Raw genomic sequence first — 566 nt, forward strand, 5'->3', positions numbered from 1 at the left:
GACAGAGGAGAACTGACAGAGGAGAACTGACAGAGGAGAACTGACAGAGGAGAACTGACAGAGGAGAACTGACAGTGGAGAACTGACAGTGGAGAACTGACAGTGGAGAACTGACAGTGGAGAACTGACAGTGGAGAACTCACAGTGGAGAACTCACTGTGGAGAACTCACAGTGGAGAACTCACAGTGGAGAACTCACAGTGGAGAACTCACAGTGGAGAACTCAGCGTGTGTGTGCGTGTGTGTGCGTGTAATACACTTAAAGTGTAATACACAAACATATTTAACTGTTGATTTTCTTTGCAGGAATGGGAGTCGAAGAAATGCGCTTAGGGCATAAGGATGTTAAAGCAAGACTGGAGATGATTGGAGGCATATCAGAGAGAGGATGTGTTGTTTAGATTGTTGTAGAGAAATGGACAGGTATTCAGGACATTGAGCCAGTGTACAGAAAGGATATGAATTTACCTTGATAAACGACAGAGAAAGGGACATTGAGAGATCTAAGAATGTTCCATAGAACAGGAATGGAAGACAATGGACATGGAAGGAAAACTCAGTGATTT

At 43.8% G+C, this 566-nt stretch overlaps 1 protein-coding gene across 1 annotated transcript in view; it reads left to right on the top strand.

Moving 5' to 3' along the window:
* Window positions 1-560, top strand: part of LOC112076478 (actin filament-associated protein 1-like 1) — a gene marked incomplete at its 5' end in the record, with an annotated part of 1,770 nt that extends 1,210 nt beyond the window's left edge. Inside the window, one exon of the mRNA XM_024143245.1 lies at window positions 307-560. Within this exon, the coding sequence (XP_023999013.1) occupies window positions 307-333 (27 nt within the window). The remainder of the gene's footprint in view (window positions 1-306) is intronic.
* Window positions 561-566: the final 6 nt, after the last annotated feature.

This window comes from Salvelinus sp. IW2-2015, unplaced genomic scaffold, assembly GCF_002910315.2.
Source record: "Salvelinus sp. IW2-2015 unplaced genomic scaffold, ASM291031v2 Un_scaffold3780, whole genome shotgun sequence".
Taxonomy (NCBI): domain Eukaryota; kingdom Metazoa; phylum Chordata; class Actinopteri; order Salmoniformes; family Salmonidae; genus Salvelinus; species Salvelinus sp. IW2-2015.